The following is a 19323-nucleotide window of genomic DNA, read 5'->3' as shown; positions in this document are numbered from 1 at the left end:
ATCACAATGTACGTAGTTATTGTGCCAGGTACTATTATGCAGCAAAAGTGTTCTACATTAATATGCATATTTGTACATAGGATTGAAAGTACTTTCACTGTACTGAAGCTACTGCATTTAGTAAATTCTACTTATGCAGAATTCACTAGGAGTTCTTCTTAAATTTTGATATGTGACAGGCACAATTATTTCGACTTGATAATGGCCACACAGTCATAATTACAATATGGGTTTAACAAAAAAATAATTTTACAGTGAAAAGGCCATCATACCATAATTTACGAAATTTTACGTGACTATAATCCCCATCTACGAGAGGTTAGTTTTTGATTGAGATTTCTCTGGTGCAAAGTTTTGCAAATTCGCAAACACGTTTGGGTTTCCAGACGCACAGTTTACTGCAAGACTATGAGGCCCACTTGCTAAGTCTAAATGAAAAATGCTGTCATCTAAATTGCGTATTTCGAATTAACAACTAGGATTTTCGCGCCATTTTTTTCACATTCAAAAGGTTCTTCCAAGCAACTAGGAGCATTGCTGTCATTGTCTGCTATTGTGTCGAAAATGGACCTTGCATTTCTTATAGATTGGTATTCTGTTATTATGTGTTGTAATTAATCACTCATCTTAAATTATCATTAAATCGTATTTATGCACGACATTTGATGACCCTGAAATTCTAAATCACGCTGAAACGTTTCTTTTTATGTGTGAATAAATTTAAGCTCTAAAACTAAAATAATTTATGTAAACCTACATAAGAGATGATGTATTTTTGTATTAATTCCGTGTATTGTTTTTAAATTCACTTAAAATGTAAAACTGTAATTAATTCTGAAATGTTAGAGAGCAATTGTATTTTTTAATTGACAAACGATGCATCACACGCAACTCAAGCAGCGTCAACAATCGAATTTTATGTGTTCAGACTGACCGAAAAGGAACGCAGCGAAGTCTCTCGAACATTTTTCCATCTAAGGGTCTTCCAGAACAAGAAGAGAGTGTGGAAAAATGAGAATAAAGTTGCCTTCAGTTGTCGTATATAAACACGAGCAGCGTCTGGCTCACTCTCACCTGAGGCCCGCTCTCTATTGATGTGTCTGCTCTAGTCGATCGCTCTCTGTCAATGATCGTGCTCTCGAATCATTTTGTAACGGGCAGTTGTATTTGAAAGATATTTTCAAGGTTTGTAACGTATTTATCCGTGTAAAAGGATTGTCAATATATGAATAACTGTTATTGTTTATCAACGTTTCATTTCAACAACACTGACCTTGCCTGCCAACTTTTTCATTTTTCAGCTAGGAGAACTGCAAGAGTGCCGACATATCGTTTTCTGGCCGCTGCCGAACATCTTTTATGTTTGAATTTGTAGCAACCACTCGTGCATCCCTGAGATCTGTTAAGCCAATCTGTAAATGCAGTTTCTCGGTGGCACTTCTGTGCTTAATGCATAATATTTATGATCGGCATACGACCAACAGACGATGTGCGCAGTAGGTCCACTCCACAGTATCAAAGCAGGTTGGACAAAATCTTGAATTATTAATTTTCTCTTTCTTAGTGGTAGATTTATTTGTGCCATGTGATAATTTAAACTTATCATTTTTTTTTACTTGACTGCTTCTTTTAATTAATGGCACTCCAGTTTATTTCCTCTTCTCAAAATTTATTTTTCAATTATCACTTAAGAGCGCCACACAAAATAGAGAGAAAACTTTCTTTTTCGAAAACAGTAATTCAGCGCACTGGAATAGTCGCATTGTACTGTGGAAAAATTGAATCACACACAGCAATGATGAAACGCATCTCACAAAAGTTTTTGCATCAACTGCATCACACAGGACCACTTACGAACAATTGCAGGATGTAATCAATGCCTATGATGACAAACATACAGAATCCTGCCAGTCCAACTGTGGTTGAATGCCCATTCTCCTGGTCGGGTAATCCATTATTGTGATTAGCCTAACTGGAGACACAATTTGTCTCAGCCATCAGGTCAGATGGAACTAAATATAGATATTTCTGCACTTTAGGAGCAAATGGCTACAAAAGTGTAAGGCATCCTTGCTTTGTCACCAAGGAGATGCTTTTAACATGCTTGTGGCAGTTGGAAGCTAAGAGACTTTAAAAAATGCTCTGCACTGTAGAAATTGGTGACCAAACACCTTCTTAACTACTTCATCATCTTTGCACACTGCCAGGCAACGCAATTAACACCTATATTCTACAGGATATTCGGCAGTCGCTCGTGCCTATGGATACACAGAAAATACAGTTTGTGCTGGTGACCTCCGCGTTCTCTGTAAATCTATCACTCATTGATCTCGACCCACATACTATGAATGACGCACTGAAACAATCGCATTGTACGCTGGAAAAATTGAATCATGCACCGAAACGATGAAACGTATCTTACATAAGTTTTTATATCAACTGCATTACACAGAACCACTTATGAACAATTGCAGCAGTATGTAATCGAGATGTATCCAGTTATGGGCATCGTAACCATCTCCACCAGAACAGCGACTACTCTGGAAGCACTGCAAGCACAAGTAACTGAAATGCCTAAGCAAGTCGTGGCTCTGCAAATAGGTCGTTGCTCTTCCAGTAAAAACAGGCATTCGCCCATTAGGGAGAATATCTGCTGATATTAAAAAAAACTGGAGTTGTAGCAAGCGATACCTATCACCTTGCGACAAGGGAAATGGGGGAAATGTCACTGGAAATCAGTAACGAAAGCAACTGATTTCAAGTCGAACTGTGTATAACAGAGAACTTTACCAAGCCACAATTTCTCATTGGTACAGATATTGATACTTCAGTTTATCCTCCATCTCGCCTTCCAGAGCGGAATACTGGTGGTAGTTACCTGTATACTGCGAATGAATCTTCCATCAAGATATACAGCTGCATCAACTTACATCTAAACTTCAGTCTCTGACATTAATTCATATGGAAATTCATTGTTGCCGACTTGCTGTACCTGATTGTTGAAGAGGATTTCTTGTCGTTTTACATCCTCATCGTAGGCCTTTACAACAACACATGCTTGAATTAGCATGCCTAGTCATGGACATCTATGCCATGCCAAGTGACTGCAGGTGATTCACCCTAGCGATACCTGCTTCATCCGTTCCCTGAAGCCCCCTGTCCATCGTTTATTCTAGCACTAATAAGTCATCCAATGATTTATGACATTATTGCCTCACCAGGACCGTCAGTTCACGCACAGTCTCGTCATCTACATTCAGAAAAACTAAAGATTGCAGAGCAAGAGTTTTGTTTCATGTTATAGAAGGGATGTCACCCTCCAAATAGTAGCTGCACCTCTTCACTCCACACTGTCCCTAAGAAGAGTAATGTTTGGCACTCTTATGGCGACTGTCATCAACTTATCAGCAGACTGATACTTGATCGTTATCCTGTGGCACATATTCAAGACTTTGATTTGCACTTTCATATACAATCTGTACTGCGAGAAATGCTGAAAACCACTGTTAACACGCCTCTTGGACTTTACAAATTTGTGTGAATGCCTTTCTGACTGTGCAATGCCACTTAGACTTTGCAACACTACATGGATGAAGTAACTAGAGACATAGGATTTATTATGTTTTCACTGATGGTCTAGTTGTAATGTTGTCCAGCTAGGCAGAGTATCTACCACACCTGCAGCGGCGGTTCACTAGACTGCCACTAGGACGCCATTTCTTGGGTCTGACGAAATTTTATCAGCGTTTTGGGTGGAATCATGCAGTGACTGTTGTTCACCACCTTTCAACGAAATACTGAAACGTTGGGCTGAAACTGGTGACACGCTACAGTGTACTGATGAAAAGCAAGTATCTTTGGCCTGAGTGAAACCTGCTATTACAGATGCTAAAACGTTAGCTCGTCCTCTTCCTGACGAACTTCTCAAGTCATGATGAAAGCATTGCCTACTGCAACTGAAGCTGTGTTACAACATGAGCAATAGGACTGTCACCTTTGACAAACAATTTGGTCAATGTACGATTGTAAGCCCTATGTGGCATATGCCTCAGCCAAAAATCTTAGGCAAGTGATTGAAGGTAGATATTTTACACTCCTCACAGCCTGTAAGTCACTTGTGTTTGTTTTCCGTCGGAAACCAGACAAGTCATCACCATGCCAATTGCGGCATCTGGAATTCATTGCGCAGTTTATTACTAATATTCAACAGGACGATGGTGAGCATAATGGACCATTAACACGATTGTGAAGAAACTTGAATTCGTAGCATTTTCCAACACATATGAAGGAGACAGCGAATTGAAGGCATATCTTGGAACATCACCTGGCTTACAGTTCTGGTGTACACGAATGCTGAGCTCGAACGTAGCGTTATATTGTGCCATGTCAAAGTCACAAGTGTGATCATTTGTTATGGTAGATTTTCGTAAACAAGCAACGTCTTCTCTTCAGAGCATCACTCATCCATGAGTATGGGCTGCTGCATGACTTGTGAAGAAGGCATATGTTTTGTCAAACATCGAGAAAGATTATAAGGCATTCGTTCCCTGATTCAGTGCTTGTCATCACAACAAAATAATTTCGCATTTTACAGTTCCACTCAGTACTTTCATCCAGCTTGAAGAATGTCTACAGTGACATCATTGGACCTTTACACCACCAGAAAGGTACCAATACTGCCCAACAGCGATTGACCATTTCTCTCATTGTCGAGAAATCTATGAAAGATGCAATGATAGTAACTGTAGCCACAACATTCGTTTGTGAGTGAATCCCAGATTTTCGCATTGGTCTTGATATCCCTACCGATCAGGGCAATCAGTTGGAGTCATATTTCTTTAAAGTACTTCCGACATTGCTTGGTATGAACTGTATTCGAGCCTATGCTTACCACCCTGCCACTAATGATCTAATGAGACGCCTCCATCGACAATCAAAGGCTTCACACATATGTCGTGCCACAGAGCACTGGACTGACAGCCTTTTTAGTGTCCTACTTGTCTCCAGACAGCAGACCAAAGATCTCAATGCAACAATGACTGAATTGGTGTATGGACACATACTAAGACTCCCGAGAGAGTTCTTTGCTGACAGATCAAACAGTTTTATTGAAGTCTTGATCTTTGCATATCTTCACTTGCAGATCTGCAAGCTCCTTGCTGCTATTTCAAAAGAACATTCTACCGAACGATCATTCTTTTCTATGGCTCACAGTTCTTGGGGTTTTCATCTGACACGAATTCGAAAACCTCTACAATGGCAATTCCGTGGTCCATACACAGTATTTGCACATCATGAAAAAACATTTAATGTTGCCATCAGTAGTTCTTCTGTCACGATATCATCAACAGACTTAAGCCAGCCATTATGTCAATGGAGACTTACACCAGTGCAGAGGCACCAGCTAACACCCGAGACACTGCCTATGGGTGTTCCATGAGAACACTAGACACACACAGTCTTCCACTGCCACAGCAAGTCACAACCCGTTTTGGGTGCCATGTACATTTGAAACCCAAATATTATTGAGACTTGGAACCAAAGGGATATGGATAGTGAATTATCTGCTACGATTTATGTGTACAGTGTAAACTCTCTGATTATTCATGCTGCCTCTAAACTATGAACAGGCATTAGATATAAGTGGTCCTTGCAGCCTTATGATTACGTGCTGTAAGTAATCGCTTATGTTACTTTGAACAAATCAACCGCCTTTTCTCACGACATACTCAGTAGATAACATTCGGAACTCATTGGAGAGTTGGCTGGCAACCCTATGAGTTATGCTTAGAATGTTTAGATGTATCAGATATCCAAGAACGACGAAGTTGTTTTCATGCAAAGTCGCAATGTTAAGGGTTGCAGAGCCTAACAATGTCTGATAGAATCGCAAAGTAAACTATTCTTGTCACTTTAGTTGACTTTATCCTTTTCTGTTTTCTTAATCTTTATTTTATTGTTACTTTTTTTCGTGATACACTAGGAATGTTCCATGACGACTCGGATATGTATCCTATGAGCGTTCTACAAAAGAGACCAGATATCTTAAAGCAAACAATGATGTAGGTTTTACAAAGGAAACCCTGTATGTAAATAATAACATAAATTTATCGGAGAAATTTCATTAAATAGGTTATCCTTTTTCAACAGTGAACAAGTCATCTCTGCTGAAGGAGAGGTATTAAGTTTTTTATTTAATATGGTACTTAGATAGAAAAAATGCAATTTATGAGCTAACAAGGAACTGTGTATTGCATTCTAAATGATGTCTGATGCATTTGTACATCTATATTTTTATTGGCAAATAAATATCGATGTTTTGAAATGTTTCAAAGAGATTTTTCCTATTTTTTCACTTCTTGGTGTTTACCATACAAATTTTGTCGTAAATAACTATATAAATTTTGTTTTGTTTATGAATAAACATTAATTATCGTTAGTTTCTTACATCTGATAGGTACTACATTCCAATTTTTTATATTACAAACCATGTCAAACCTCGCCTGCAACGTTTCGTATTGGGGAAATCGAAATGACATGTTGACATTCTTTCTAATGTGGACACATACACAACCAACTCTACACAAGGCAGTGTCATGAGAAGTGCCAACTCTATGAAGAGAGCATATCACCGATGTATAGCACTGCGTCAAGAGAAGTATAAACTGTGAAAATTTTGACTGTGATTGTTGTGAGACGTGCAGTGTCTGATGAACTGATTCTATAAACGTTCGAAGACCGCTTCGCTGTCTATAAAAGGGAGTTTTCAATTGACTTCATAATTTAATTTTTTCCAAACTATTCAAGTGAATCGACTAAATCTGAGTCTGAAAAAGAACCAAACGAAAGAAGTCTGAAGCGAGAAGAATATATTAATTGGAGAAATGAAGAGAGTTGCTTATTTGCAACTATCATTTTACGTCCAAGCAGTTTGTTATTTCCAAGAGATTAATTGCCTATTTGAAGCATTTTGGAGAAGAGCACATAATAGCAATTGATACTCTCAAAGATTTCCGTGGAAATCAGCAGAGGTGATCATGAGCTCGGCCAAATGTACATGAAAGAGAGAGTATAAAAATTATCCCCAAGGCACCACATTATTCAAGTGAATCTACTTAATCTGAGACTAGAAGAGAACCAAATGAAAGAAGACTGAACTAAGGAGAAAATATCCATTAAAGAAACGAAAAGTGGCTTAGAGAGACTGTGATTAACAGCTTTACAGACGTGTGCGATAATGTAGATAAGATTATCGACAGTGGCAATGGTACCATACTGCAATAAAAAGAATCACTAACTTTCTGCAGGTTAACAGTGGAAAAAAATTTAAAAAATTCAAAGTAGTGTAAAGATTGATAGCTACAAACTTATTGCTCCCTTAACCATTTCACATGAAAATAAGTCATATAAACTTATTTCTAAATAACCTGATAATCTGTTTTTATATCCCAATTCTAGTCTTCAGCTGTTGGTGTTCCTGATTAAGAAACTGTGGTGATATAACAGAACAAAGTACGGAACTGTATATACCAATTCAAATAATGCTAAGCATCCCTTACCCTGCATAAAACTGTTAAACGTAAGTGACTGTGCAACAAAACAAAAACCGCATGGTTTGTGTGTAACATATAATACACAGTAGCTTTTTACCAACATATGGGAATATGCGTTCGCATAGTGCATTTCCTCCTGCATTCTCTAGTTTTTAGATTTCCCTAAATATGTTGATATAAAGTAATGAAATCATTATATATATATATATATATATATATATATATATATATATATGTGTGTGTGTGTGTGTGTGTGTGTGTGTGTGTGTGTGTGTGTGTATGTATGTATAATGTAAAATAAATATTGTATCTTGATTTTTTTAGGATAAAGAATCATATATTAGTAAATTTACTTAAATTTGTTACCTATGTACCTCTGATCATCCTTTTTTCAGCAGTTATTGTTAAGTGTATTATGCGTGTGGCCTGAATATACTCATTGTTGTTGTTGTTGTTGTTGTGGTCTTCAGTCCAGAGACTGGTTTGATGCAGCCCTCCATGCTACTCTATCCTATGCAAGCTTCTTCATCTCCCAGTACCTACTGCATCCGACATCCTTCTGAATCTGTTCAGTGTGTTCATCTCTTGGTCTCTACGATTTTTACCCTCCACGCTGCCCTCCAATACTAATTTGGTGATCCCTTGATGATGCCTCAGAACATGTCCTACCAACCGATCCCTTCTTCTAGTCAAGTTGTGCCACAAACGACTCTTCTCCCCAATGCTATTCAATACCTCCTCATTAGTTATGTGATCTACCCATCTAGTCTTCAGCATTCTTCTGTAGCACCATATTTCGAAAGCTTCTATTCTCTTCTTCTCCAAACTATTTATCGTCCATGTTTCACTTCCATACATGGCTACACTCCATACAAATACCTTCAGAAACGGCTTCCTGACACTTAAATCTATACTCGACGTTAACAAATTTCTCTTCCTCAGAAACGCATTCCTTGCCATTGCCAATCTACATTTTATATCATCTCTACTTCGACCATCATCAATTATTTTGCTCCCCAAATAGCAAAACTTCTTTACTACTTTAAGTGTCTCATTTCCTAATCTATTTCCCGCAGCAGCAACCGATTTAATTAGACTACATTCCATTATCCTCTTTTTGCTTTTGTTGATATTCATCTTATATCCTCCTTTCAAGACACCGTCCATTCCGTTCAACTGCTCTTCCAGGTCCTTTGCTGTCTCTGACAGAATTACAATGTCATTGGCGAACCTCAAAGTTTTTATTTCCTCTCCATGGAAATATTCCTTTACTGCTTGCTCAATATACAGATTGAATAACATCAGGGAGAGGCTACAACCCTGTCTCACTCCCTTCCCAACCACTGCTTCCCTTTCATGCCTCCCAACTCTTATAACTGCCATCTGGTTTCTGTACAAATTATAAATAGCCTTTCTCTCTCTGTATTTTACCCCTGCCACCTTCAGAATTTGAAAGAGAGTATTCCACTCAACATTGTCAATAGCTTTCTTTAAGTGTACAAATGCTAGAAACGTAGGTTTGCCTTTCCTTAATATATTTTCTAATATAAGTCGTAAGGTCATTATTGCCTCACGTGTTCCAACATCTGATCTTCCCCGATGTTGGCTTATTCCAGTTTTTTTATTCATCTGTAAAGAATTAGGGTTAGTATTTTGCAGCCATGCCTTATTAAACTGATAGTTCAGTACTTTTCACATCTGTCAACACCTGCTTTTGTTTGGGATTACAATTACTGAATTCTTCTTGAAGTCTGAGGATATTTCGCCTGTCTCATACATTTTGCTCACCAGATGGTAGAGTTTTGTCAGGACTGGCTCTCCCAAGGCTGTCAGTACTTCTAATTGAATGTTGTCTACTCCCGGAGCTTTGTTGCGACTCAGGTCTTTCAGTGCTCTATCAAGCTCTTCACGCAGTATCATATCTCCCATTTCATCTTCATCTACATCCTCTTCCATTTCCATAATATTGTCTTCAAGAACATTGCCCTTGGCCGGCCGAAGTGGCCGTGCGGTTAAAGGCGCTGCAGTCTGGAACCGCGAGACCGCTACGGTCGCAGGTTCGAATCCTGCCTCGGGCATGGATGTTTGTGATGTCCTTAGGTTAGTTAGGTTTAACTAGTTCTAAGTTCTAGGGGACTAATGACCTCAGCAGTTGAGTCCCATAGTGCTCAGAGCCATTCAACATTGCCCTTGTATAGACCCTCTATATACTCCTTCCTTCTTTCTGCTTTCCCTTCTTTGGTTAGAACTGGGTTTCCATCTGCGCCCTTGATATTCATACAAGTGGCTCTCTTTTCTCCAAAGGTCTCTTTAATTTTCCTGTAGGCAGTATCTATCTTACCCCTAGTGAGATAAGCCTCTACATTCTTACATTTGTCCTCTAGCCATCCCTGCTTAGCCATTTTGGACTTCCTGTCGATCTCATTTTTGAGACGTTTGTATTCCTTTTTGCCTGCTTCGTTTACTGTATTTTTGTATTTTCTCCTTTCATCAATTAAACTCAATATCTCTTCTGTTACCCAAGGATTTCTATTAGGCCTCGTCTTTTTACCTACTTGATCCTCTGCTGCCTTCACTATTTCATCTCTCATAGCTACTCATTCTTCTTCTACTGTATTTCTTTCCCCCATTCCTGTCAATTGTTCCCTTATGCTCTCCCTGAAACTCTGTACTACCTCTGGTTCTTTCAGTTTATCCAGGTCCCATCTCCTTAATTTCCCACCTTTTTGCAGTTTCTTCAGTTTTAATCTACAGTTCATAACCAATAGATTGTGGTCAGAGTCCACATATGCCCTGGAAATGTCTTACAATTTAAAACCTGGTTCCTAAATCTCTGTCTTACCATTATAGAATCTATCTGGAACCTTCCAGTATCTCCAGGCTTCTTCTATGTATTGAACCTTCTTTCATGATTCTTGAACCAAGTGCTAGCTATGATTAAGTTATGCTCTGTGCAAAATTCCACCAGACAGCTTCCTCTTTCATTCCTTACCCACATTCCATATTCACATACTACTTTTCCTTCTCTTCCTTTTCCTGCTGTCGAGTTTCAGTCACCCATGACTATTAACTTTTCGTCTCCCTTCACTATCTGTATAATTTCTTTTACCTCATCATACATTTCATCAATCTCTTCATCATCTGCGGAGCTAGTTGACAAATAAACTTGTACTACTGTGGTAAGTGTGGACTTCGTATCTATCTTGGCCACAATAATGTGTTCACTATGCTGTATGTAGTAGCTTACCTGCGTTCCTTATTAAACCTTCTCCTGCATTACCCCTATTTGATTTTATATTTATAACCCTGTATTCACCTGACCAGAAGTCTTGTTCCTTCTGCCACCGAAATTCACTAATTCCTACTATATCTAACTTTAACCTATCCATTTCCCCTTTTCTAACCTACCTGCCCGATTAAGGGATCTGACATTCCACGCTCTGGCCCGAAGAACGCCAGTTTTCTTTCTCCTCATAACAACACTCTCCTGAGTAGTCCTGCCCAGAGATACGAATTGAGGACTATTTTACCTCCGGAATATTTCACCCAAGAGGACGCCATCACCATTTAACCATACATTAAAGCTGCATGCCCTCGGGAAAAATTATAGCTGTAGTTTTCCCTTGCTTTCAGCCGTTCACAGTACCAGCACAGCAAGCCCGTTTTGGTTAGTGTTACAAGGCCAGATCAGTCAATCATCCAGACTGTTGCCCCTGCAACTAGTGAAAAGGCTGCGGCCCCTCATCAAGAACCACACGTTTTTCTGGCCTCGCAACAGATACCCCTCCATTGTGGTTGCACCTACAGTATGGCTCTCTGTATCGCTGAGACATGTAAGCCTCCTCACCAACGGCGAGGTTCATGGTTCTTGGGGGCGGGGGGGGCGGAATATACTCATCTTCTTTCTATGTGGCCGAGGTAGGATAAAGGGTTGGGCTCTGTGGTTTTTGCTGACAATACTGATGATGAAATTCCTTTGACTTAAGTGACTGTACAATAAAACAAAAACCACATGGTGTGTGTTACAGGCAATACACAGCAGCTAGTTTCCAACGTAATTTACACTTATTGGAGTAGAAAAGAAAATGCAATGTGTTTTTAATGTGTGTATCATACATGCTACCGCATACTTGATAGCTGCATGACATTTTTTTGTTTTTTCGTGTATAATATTTTCGTAATGTGTTCAGACCCAAAGCCAAGCTCTGGGAAGCATCGAAGGGAAGTAGGGTATGATTAAAGAGGCTCTACAAGACACTACAGAAGAAGCTTTAGGTTTAAAAGAAAGGGTGAAAAGGGCAGGATGGTACGATGAAGATTGTAAAAAGGCATTGGAAGAGAGAAATGAGGCAAGGAAGAAAATGATAAACAGGACAACAAGATCTTATACACAAGAATTCATGAAGAAAGGGAAAGAGTCAGATAGGATTTGCAGAATAAAGAAATGAGAATTAGACAGATGGATTACAAAGCTACAAGAAGTGTATAATTATTAAGGAGTAATAAAATTCTACAAGAGAGTTCAGGAACTGACGAAAGACTTCCTCCCACATACAGTATTCTGCAAAGATAAAGATGGAAATTTTATAGGAGAAGAAGAACAGGTTCTAGCCCTATGGGGCGAATACTTCAGTGAACTGCTGAATATCACTACATAAAGAGAAGTTCTGGAAGAAAATGAAACAGAGGGTGACCAACCGTGGCAGAGTGTATACCAACAACAGAGGAAGTTAGGAAGGCAATTAAAAGCCTAAGGAATAATACGGCTTAAAGTAACGACAACATTTCAGCAGAGAAGATCAAAGGTGGCGGTGAAGATCTAACAAGATCGGTATGTTAGCTGATAGTGGAAACACGGGGAAAGGAAGAGATGCCAGACGAATGGAACATGGCCATTATCTGTCCGATTCATAAGAAGAAAGACATAGCAAACTGTGAAAATTATCACGGTATTGCATTAGTCGGCATGGTGTACAAAGTATTAGCCAAAGTCATTGCTATGGGACTTGCACCAATTACAGAAGAAATACTCGGAGACTACCAGTGCTGTTTTCGATGGGGCAGGTCAACAACTGACCAGATCTTCATTATAAGGCCAATAAAGGAAAAGAGTTATGAATATAATGTGGATGTACACCAGCTTTTTGTAGAGTTTAAATAGGCCTATGATAGTGTTCAAAGGAAAAAGCTATATGACATCTTAATGGAGATGTAATTCCCAAGTAAACTTATCAGACTAATACAAATGACCCTCACCAGCACAAAATGACAGGTAAAAGTAGAAGGAAAACTTTCTAAAGAATTTGAGGTCAACCAGGGATTAAGACAGGGTGATGTATTATCCACGTTACTCTTCAACATAAGGTTGGAGAGAGTGATGTGAAGGGTGGAGATTGATAACCGAGGTGGCACTCTGTTTAACCGTGTGCACCAAAAACTAGCTTATGTCGGTGATGTGTGTATGCTGTCTAAAAGTTTGAAAGAAAGTATTTGGCAGACTGGAAAAGGAGGTAGAACAGTTAGGATTTAGAGTAAACAACATAAAAACACAGTATCTCTTTGTTTCCAGGAAAAAAGCTGTTGTTAAAGAGAAGTATATTAAGTTAAACAGAGGCAATTACGAGAAGTGAGAAGTGCTGATTACAGAGGATTGTAGAATAAGAGAAAAAATAAAATCTAGAATTGCTGCTGGAAATAGAGCTTACTGGGCCCTGAGCTAGATCCTTCAATCATGTAGCCTGAGCAGAAAATCGAAGACAACTGTCTATCGAACAGTCATAAGACCGTTGGTAATGTATGGCTCAGAAACATGGAAAATGACTGTAGCAGAAGAAGAGCTCTTGAGAAGATGGGAGAGGAAAATATTAAGAAAGATTTTTAGTGGCTCGTATGAGGCAGGGCAACGGAGGATGAAGAGAAACAAGGAACTGGAAGAACTGTAAAGAAATCCTGACTTAGTAACTGAAATTAAGTGTAACAGATTGAGACGGCTGGGCCATGTAGAGCGAATGTTGGAGGATCGGGCTATCAAAAAGGTTTACTCAGGAAAACCAGGTGGCAAAAGGAGCAGAGGGAGACGCCGGAAACGATGGCTGGAGGATATGGAACATGATTTGAGAAAGATTGGAGTCAGGAGATGGAGGGAACGATCAGAAAATCGTCGGGATTGGACTATGATCATCGGAGAGGCCAAGGCCCTATAAGGACTGTAGCGCCAAGGGATAAGTAAGTAAGTTCAAATCCAATAATGTACCATTTAAATGGGATTAATAGTACTGTTTTGTTCTTGTACACCTGCATTATCGTAGTATTGTGCTTATCTGTGTGCAAACGACGTGTCCTACAGTATACTTCACTACTACACAATGTTCCGTTTTCGTGTTTCATAACTTTCCAACTCCTGTCAAAATTCCGTTTCTCGCTATTTAAATGGGAAGACATTAGTGATCAATTATTGCGTGCGTAGGTTAATCGTATAAATGCATATATTAAAAAGTGTAACCACTTTGCATTTAATATGTCAGGAGACGTCCATCGTGTAAGTCTGGCCATCGATTTGACAGCTACGCGATGTTGTCATATTGAAAGCATAACCGAGCGAGGTGGTGCAGTGGTTGGCACACTGGACTGGCATTCGGAGGACGACTGTCCTAGCCCGCGTCCGGCCATCCTGATTTTGGTTTCAATGATTTCCCTAAATCGCCTTAGGCAAATGCCGGGATGGTTCCTATGAAAGAGCACGTCCGACTTTCTTCCCTACTCCATTGGGACCGATAACCTCACTATTTGGTACCCTCCCCCAAATCAACCAACCAACTAACATAGTCATACCATGATTTGACGGCGACGTTCGCCTTTCGTTCCGTTGACGTCCAGTATGAGTCGAACGTAAAGATATATCGTAGTAACGATTTCATGTGATATCTTTCTCAAACCTCTGTCGAGCCAACTGAGAGTTTTGAAAGGTCAGAGAGTGTAGCACGGAAGAGTTGTGTAGTGTTGCGGAATACCGGTGTTGATGTCTGTCATTTGGTCTTCGTCGTGTCGGTAATAATAAATACACAAAAATGACGGCTTTCGAAGGTGTGTCTGCATTTGTATATTTTGTGTTCCAAAGTGAGATAGATAACAAGGTTGTCTTGCAATGAATTAGGCATTGAAGATTTTTAACTCATATTTGCTGTCACGATAAATAGTCATTTGGCTTCGAAAAATAGTGTGTGCTGATAAATTTCGACTTTTGCCAAAGCATCTTCCTTTGAAAAAGTCAAAATCTTAAAAATTCGTCTGTTCTTAATCGAAATAATACAGCCAGTGCATTAATAGTAGAGCAGCTCTTTTTCTGCCGTCTTTTACATTATTCGTATTTCTCGGTTCCAGTGGAAGGTGTTCTGTGGGACGTTGAAAGAAATCGAGAATGTACATTCAATTTAAATGCACTGCAGTGAAAATACATTACATTACCGTAATACAGTGATTATTCTATTTGTACATTAACTCAAAAAATTTCCGTGAAGATACTTTTCAGTGGAGAAGGAGCCGCTGTAGAAGTTTTTAAATTTGGTTTTTAAGCTCAACTACATTATCTGCCTGATATTGTACTTGGTCCTGTAGGTTGCTCAGTACATACCTACCAAAGTGTGTGACTCCTTTCCGTACTAATATTGACGCTAATGAGGTCTCTATTGAAATGATTTTACGCCCGGCTGCTTTTCTCATGGTTTTCATTATTATTTGTAAAATAAGAAACATTGGTAATGACAAGACTTCAATGAATTTACGTTTTGTGAAGTAGGTGTCAAAATGAATTTTTGAATGCATTACTGCGGGACATCTTGAATTAGCACCACACACAATTCTTCTAATACACTTCAGAATATTGAAAATACCGTTCTTATAACTAGAATTTCCCCTAAAAAGTAGTTCATAACTCATTAGTGACTGGAAATGGGCAGGTCAAAACTAGTTTCTCCATTTTAAATCCCTTGTAGCAGTTGTGAAGCAACTGCATACATATGCGAACAAAGCAATTCATTAATTCTAGTTGCAGCAAGCCTCAGCTTGAAGGCTCCCTATCTTAAGTCCCAAAAAATTAACACTGTCTCCTTCATGTATATAATTCTGACAAACATTTTTATAGCATGTGGAGTTCTGTGAGGTGTACTGAACTGTATGTACCGAATGTTGCCACAATTGACTGATAATCAAGTTTGTATTCAACTGTATGTCAATGCTTTTGAATGTTTAATCAGGTGCCTTTTGAGTAAGAGGACTGGTGCTGTATTTTATTTCTGTAATTACATTAAGTTAAATGCAAAAAGTAAAACATTTATGTGTATAAAAAACTAGATTTCATTTACTCCTGAAGGGTATTGTACGAAACCTATCAAAACAGATTGGTTTCCGCTTCCAGTGCAATGTTATATTATCATTAGCATTTCCAGATTTATACTTACATTTCTGGTGAAAGAGTGAGAGCTTTTGATAGTGTCTGCCACTTGTGATGACAGAAAAATCAAAAAAATCATTAAGCAAGTGTTGGTAGGTGTTCCTGAGACAAAGCACATTGACCTTGTGTTCTGAGGCATCAAGGGATTACCAATCTAGTACTGGAGGGCAGTGTGGAGGGTAAAAATCGTAGAGGGAAACCAAGAGATGAATACACTAAGCATATTCAGCAGGATGTAGGCTGCAGTAGGTACTGGGAGATGAAGAAGCTAGCACAGGATAGAGTAGCATGGAGGGCTGCATCAAACCAGTCTCAGGACTGAAGACCACAACAACATCAGCAAGTTGATATGAAAGTCAGAACAGTTTTGTTAAACAACATTCATATTTGACTAGTTTTATTTTTGAGAATAGAGAAAGATCATCCAGGTCTAGGTCTGAGTTGTAAAGTGGATGTCAAAATGTGAAGATAAGGGCATCTCTGAGAATGGAGTGTACTGACCTGGATTTTGTGCTTTCTTGAAATGCATTACAGCAAACCAGTCTGCTGTTAACATCGTATCCTCTGATGTAATGTTTCTGAAGAGAGACAATTAGCTTGTTCTCACAGCTTATGCTATTAAGTTTTTGTAGGCAGTAATGATGAATCCCTTGAGAAATGACTGTAGTTTCATGTGTGGTTGGAATGGTGCAGCCATGTTGTGTCACCAGTTGCAATGTTGAATATTGATTTTGATCTATTTGAATTAAAGTTACCAGCTGCTTGTATTCATATATCCTAATTCTGAGCATGTAACACCTGCTTAGACTGCAAGCTTTCGTGAGTCGCAAACCAGAGTTAGCTTCCAATCCAATCTGAGAAATAGGGTAAGCGGGCTGTCTCAACTTCACTGTTCAAAGTAGACATTTTTTCCTTAACGTTAGCTGTTGCTAGATAAATAGCTGATTTAATATGCCAGAATTTTAATTCTGTCAGAGTACATGGAACAGTAAAGACTGGCTATGGAAGGAGTATAATTCCAAAACTGCAGTCACTAAAGACACACATTGATACCCATACTTAAGTTGAGAGTGTTGAAAAAGTCATTGCAAAGAAGTGCTCTCATTATAATGCAAAAATTGACATATACTGAACGCTATACAGGGTTTTGACAATGGAAGCTGGTCCTCTGATTAAAATTGACACCAGTGTCAGAGCTTGCAAGAAATGAGTGTTCTGATATTAGTGAGTTTCAGAAAGTGAAATAATCAATCTGAACTCTTTCTAAAAATCGTAAGTGAATCTCACAATGATGAGAAGGATAAAAAGTCGGAAGTGCACTGTGGCATCAACAACTTTTCCATTGTGTAAATATTGGTAAACGAGTGAGAAAACAGTGTTCGATAAAAGTTATCATTACGTTGAATGTATGAAATTACGTGGCGCCATGATGAAATATATTGTGTTGAATGCTGTCATGTTAAACAGAATATTCCGCAAAATTTAAACTGTGCGCTTAGGTTCTAGCCAAACCACTACCTTGGAAATTGGGGATTACAGAAGCGTCAGATTCCACCCGTCTGCTTTGACCCACGACATCACCAATATGGAAGAAATTCTCAATGTGTTCAGTATAGTGCCTATGACGTTATTACATAAACACGACAGCAAACACGAAAATACGTATGAAACCAACAAACACATCTCCCTCCAAAAATATAATCAAACTAATGGGACCAGTGCGGGAAATAGGGTTTTTTGGGTGGGGACAAACTAAATATAAACACCACAATCCCAAACCACACAAAACGACGACGTAAAAACACCACAAAATTCCCAAATTCTGCTACACTTACAATATCGACGGGAATCGGTCACTTCCCTTTACCTACATAGCTCAACCACAAAATAAAAACCAACTATTCCAAAAATAATAACAACACCGTGACTGCCGATACCACAAAAGCAACACCTAAAACAACAAAAATTGGAATTGTACATTTCCCTTGACCTATATAGGTCAACAGCAGCTCATGACACCAAAACACAAACAGCTGTGACGACAAATTAGAATCGATCACTTCCCATGATTTATATAGCTCAAATACAACTGAAGATACCAAAAAAATTGAAATTGAGTACTTCCCCTAAGATACATATTTCAGCCACAAGTGCCGATACCAAAACATGAACAACCAACACATGCATTAAATAACACTGGGCCAACAACACATAGAAACCCCACCGAACATAATAACACGTGAACAATAGACCCAAAAAGCGACTACCTACCACAAAAAAATTCCAGCACTACACACTAGGTCAGCCACCCCAATCACACATGCACACACACACACACACACACACACACACACACACACACACAAACCAACTTGCATATTGTGCTTGCATACGCCGCATTTCACTATCTCTGCCACAAGCCCAAAAAGTTGCAGAAACTTAATGATGGACATGTCATCTCCCATTTCAGCCCGCAGATGCGCAATATTAAACTTAGAAGTCATATCCGTACCTAACAAAAGAAGCCACAAATTGAATTAAACGACTTACACCGTGACAAACAGCAAAGCAATAACATCAAACGACATCGCAATAAAATAAACGCAACGGAAACTTAATTCTTAACTCACTGAAACTAATGTCCATTCTTCTATAACAGTCACAACTGATAAATGCACACTTCAAGCACGGACACCCAAATGAACTCAATACACCACATAACACACGGACCATACACACACCATCAGAGGACACCACCAACTGCAACAAGACATCTATACAACACAATGCACTCACAAACTTAACTCTGTGCCATCATGACGTCACTCACAACACCCCCCTTGCGTCACGGGTCAAAGCCAACGGGTGGGATCAGACGCCTCCCTTGATGGGAAATTGAGACAGCCTGAAAATGTGCCACAAATTTTTTGAAATGATCGTGTTACACTGCAGATCAGTACGTCATGACAACCAGGTTTCTTAGATCCACATTTGTTGGCTTCACCAATTCACAACCAAACTATAACGTTGGGATACAAAACAGCATCCCAAGAAATCCTTTCATATTCTCAGAAAACCATTAACAAACCTTGTAAGTTATGACACACAGTTCAAAAATTGTCAGTCATGCACTCTTCATGCTAAAAGTAATTCACTCGTATCTTCTACCAAAACAAGTCATTAGATTCACTGGTTCTCATTGGTTACCATATACTATACTTGATTGGCTACAGCCAGTGGGAAAGAATTGCTGACATCAGCACGCAGCGACGCAAACGCGCCAAACTGCACTTTAGCAAAAAAAATATCCTCAGCGTAGAC

The 19323-nt window shown here is 39.1% G+C and overlaps 1 protein-coding gene across 1 annotated transcript in view; it reads left to right on the top strand.

Moving 5' to 3' along the window:
* Positions 1 to 14501: 14501 nt before the first annotated feature.
* LOC126195130 (ATP-dependent RNA helicase Ddx1) overlaps positions 14502 to 19323 on the top strand; it is an 84167-nt gene continuing 79345 nt past the window's right edge. Inside the window, exon 1 of the mRNA XM_049933627.1 lies at positions 14502 to 14636. Within this exon, the coding sequence (XP_049789584.1) occupies positions 14621 to 14636 (16 nt within the window). The 5' untranslated portion in view covers positions 14502 to 14620. The remainder of the gene's footprint in view (positions 14637 to 19323) is intronic.

Source organism: Schistocerca nitens, chromosome 7, assembly GCF_023898315.1.
Source record: "Schistocerca nitens isolate TAMUIC-IGC-003100 chromosome 7, iqSchNite1.1, whole genome shotgun sequence".
NCBI lineage: Eukaryota > Metazoa > Arthropoda > Insecta > Orthoptera > Acrididae > Schistocerca > Schistocerca nitens.
Note: the sequence above shows the minus strand (reverse complement) of the source record. Positions and strands in the feature narration are given on the sequence as shown.